General features: G+C 37.0%; 1 protein-coding gene across 1 annotated transcript; it reads right to left on the bottom strand.

The window, feature by feature from the left end:
• LOC126393140 (olfactory receptor 1019-like) lies at positions 1-1537 on the bottom strand. Its single transcript, XM_050049029.1, has one exon. It carries the CDS (start codon positions 1396-1398, stop codon positions 436-438), a length of 963 nt encoding a protein of 320 aa, XP_049904986.1. The 5' UTR covers positions 1399-1537; the 3' UTR covers positions 1-435.
• Between the last annotated feature and the right edge of the window lie 932 nt (positions 1538-2469).

Raw genomic sequence — 2469 nt, 5'->3', positions numbered from 1 at the left:
TGGACAATAATGGTTACAGTAGAAAGCCTATGCACATTATAGTAAAGTATGAGGGGTTTTTTTTCAGTAGGCAGCAATTTATGATAATTTAAGGACTAGAATTTTTTCTTAACATTAACCCAAAAAAAGTGAATCATTCATCATCATGTGATAAATTAACACAAAATAAGAGAACATTTGTAAAGAACAAATGATTGTTGAAGCAGATATATATTTCATGTGAGACACACAAGATAAAGTACTTTTAGTGTGGACATGAGGAGAGAGTCATGACGCTGTGATATCCTGCATTAACAATAATTTCCTTTCCTGAATGTTTTAACTAACAATACCTGAAAGACAACAAGAAGTAAATTGCTTGTCCACCACATTTCCATTTTAAATTCCAAGCGATGTATTGATTTCTTTTACAATGTTTATGTCTCAGTTTGAGAGCTAGTGTCTAATGTGAGAAGTCATGGGATGACACTTCGCATCTTTCCTTTTAATATAAACAAAACTCAAAATTTTTTTGCGGACTTTGGTAAGTTTGAATCCATATACAAGCGGATTCACTAGCGGAGGAATAATCAGAAATTCTATTGCCATGAAATTATGGAAGTCTTGAGAAAAATCAATTGTCCCAAATCTCATGTACAGCAAATCTAAAAGCACAGCTGCCGTAAAAGTGAGCAGAGAGATTAAATGTGGCATGCATGTCTGCATGAACTTCCCCCACTTCTCTTTGGATGCTGTGCATGTTCTTATCAGATATGTGTAAGACCAGATAATAAACACAAAATGTCCAAAATAAAACAACATATTGAAATATGAGACTGCATTATTAGCTTTGGGTGGAGAGCAAGCCAGAGTAACTATCATCCAGTTGACACAGTAGACCCTATTTATGTGTGAGCCACATAACCTTGTTCCTAATATTGTTGCTGTGTTCATAAACATACAATAAAGAGGTATAAACCAGGATAAAAACACAAAGATGGAGACTCTCTGTCTGGTCATAACTGAGTGGTAAACTAGAGGTCGACAAATAGCCACATATCTGTCATATGCCATTAGAGCTAAGATAGAAAAATCACTGCAAGTTGATGAGTGTATAACAAAGCCTTGTAGCATGCATGCACCATAAGAAATGACATGAGATGACAAAAGATCCAAAAGGAATTTGGGGTAAAAACCAACAGTCCCATACAGCGCACTTATGCATAGATTACACAAGAAGATATACATGGGCTCATGGAGGTTTTTATCCATAACAATGGCAAAAATAAGACCAACATTTCCCAAAAGAATCATTAAGTACCACAGTAAAGTCAGCAAGAAGAGGATAATTCTTTGTTCCATTGTAAAATTTAAACCTGAAAGAGTAAACAGTGTGACAGCTGAAACATTTTCCATCATTTGAAAATTTTCACAATTTCTCAAAACATAAGCTTGACCTGTTTCACCCAAACAAAATATACATGAAACCAGTTACCAAAGAATTAGAGGAGAACTGCAGATTTTCTGGTGTGTGTGGTCATGTGTAGGGAAAGTTCCTCACTGTGACTGCAGTGGCTGCGCTCGACAGTAAATCTTTTTTTTGAAAACAACAATAGTGCCTTGGGAACCAAACAGGCCAATCACTGCGATGCTGAAGCAACCATGGGTGGGACCAAAGAATCAACAAATATGCTAGTCTGGACTTTCCACTGGGGACTACACGAATTACAAATGAAATGAATGAGTGATGAAATCTATAAAATACTGATTAACTGAATATTCCATCCTGCACACAAAAGGTTACCTGTAATAGGTGTACCCAAGCCAGTCTCCTTGAAATTCTGGTCATAAAAAGTACAACTAATCTGCAACCAACGACAGCATGATTTCTCAACATTAATATAATAAGGTTTGGTTTTTGTGGTTATGTTGAGGCACCAGCAGCACATGGTTATGGTTAAGGAAAGGCCATGTGCTGTTTGATACACAAAAAGTCAAAAAGTGCAGTGACTTGAAACATAGACTCACAAGTCAGTCTTTAGACGCTTTGCTTAACTAAAGACTGATGTCTTTCTCCCTGATTTTGTGTTTAGATGGGCGGATACAATTTCAGAGTTTAAAAAAACTCCCTACATTGCAGAACCAATAGTAAATCCACAGGGAGGTCCTTCGGTGGCTCGCTGAACTCTTGTGCTCGTAAACATAGTCCGACTGCGTTAAAAGTTTTAAACAAAGTCCCGTAAGTCCTTCATTTCCACAATCTTGTGGACTGAGCACACATTTGATAAAACGAAGTTAAATCTCTCGGCATCCATTTTCAAGCTCTCTGTGTGTTTGTTTCTTGCGGACGAGAAAAGGAGGAGTGCACATTTCCGGGAGGACGTGTCCTTTTCAAAAATGTAAATAGTCTTTTCAAGACTACTTGAAACATGACTTGTTAATGATCAGCTGACATGACAGTCATTCCTAACCTTAAGCAAAGTGCTTTTG

The sequence above is a fragment of the Epinephelus moara genome, chromosome 7, assembly GCF_006386435.1.
Source record: "Epinephelus moara isolate mb chromosome 7, YSFRI_EMoa_1.0, whole genome shotgun sequence".
NCBI lineage: Eukaryota > Metazoa > Chordata > Actinopteri > Perciformes > Serranidae > Epinephelus > Epinephelus moara.
The sequence above is the reverse complement of the archived record's forward strand: the minus strand, read 5'-3'. Positions and strand labels throughout refer to the sequence as shown.

Excerpts from the sequence above, each read along its gene's own strand:
- LOC126393140 (XM_050049029.1), bottom strand. The coding sequence starts at position 1,398 with ATGATGGAAAATGTTTCAGCTGTCACACTGTTTACTCTTTCAGGTTTA.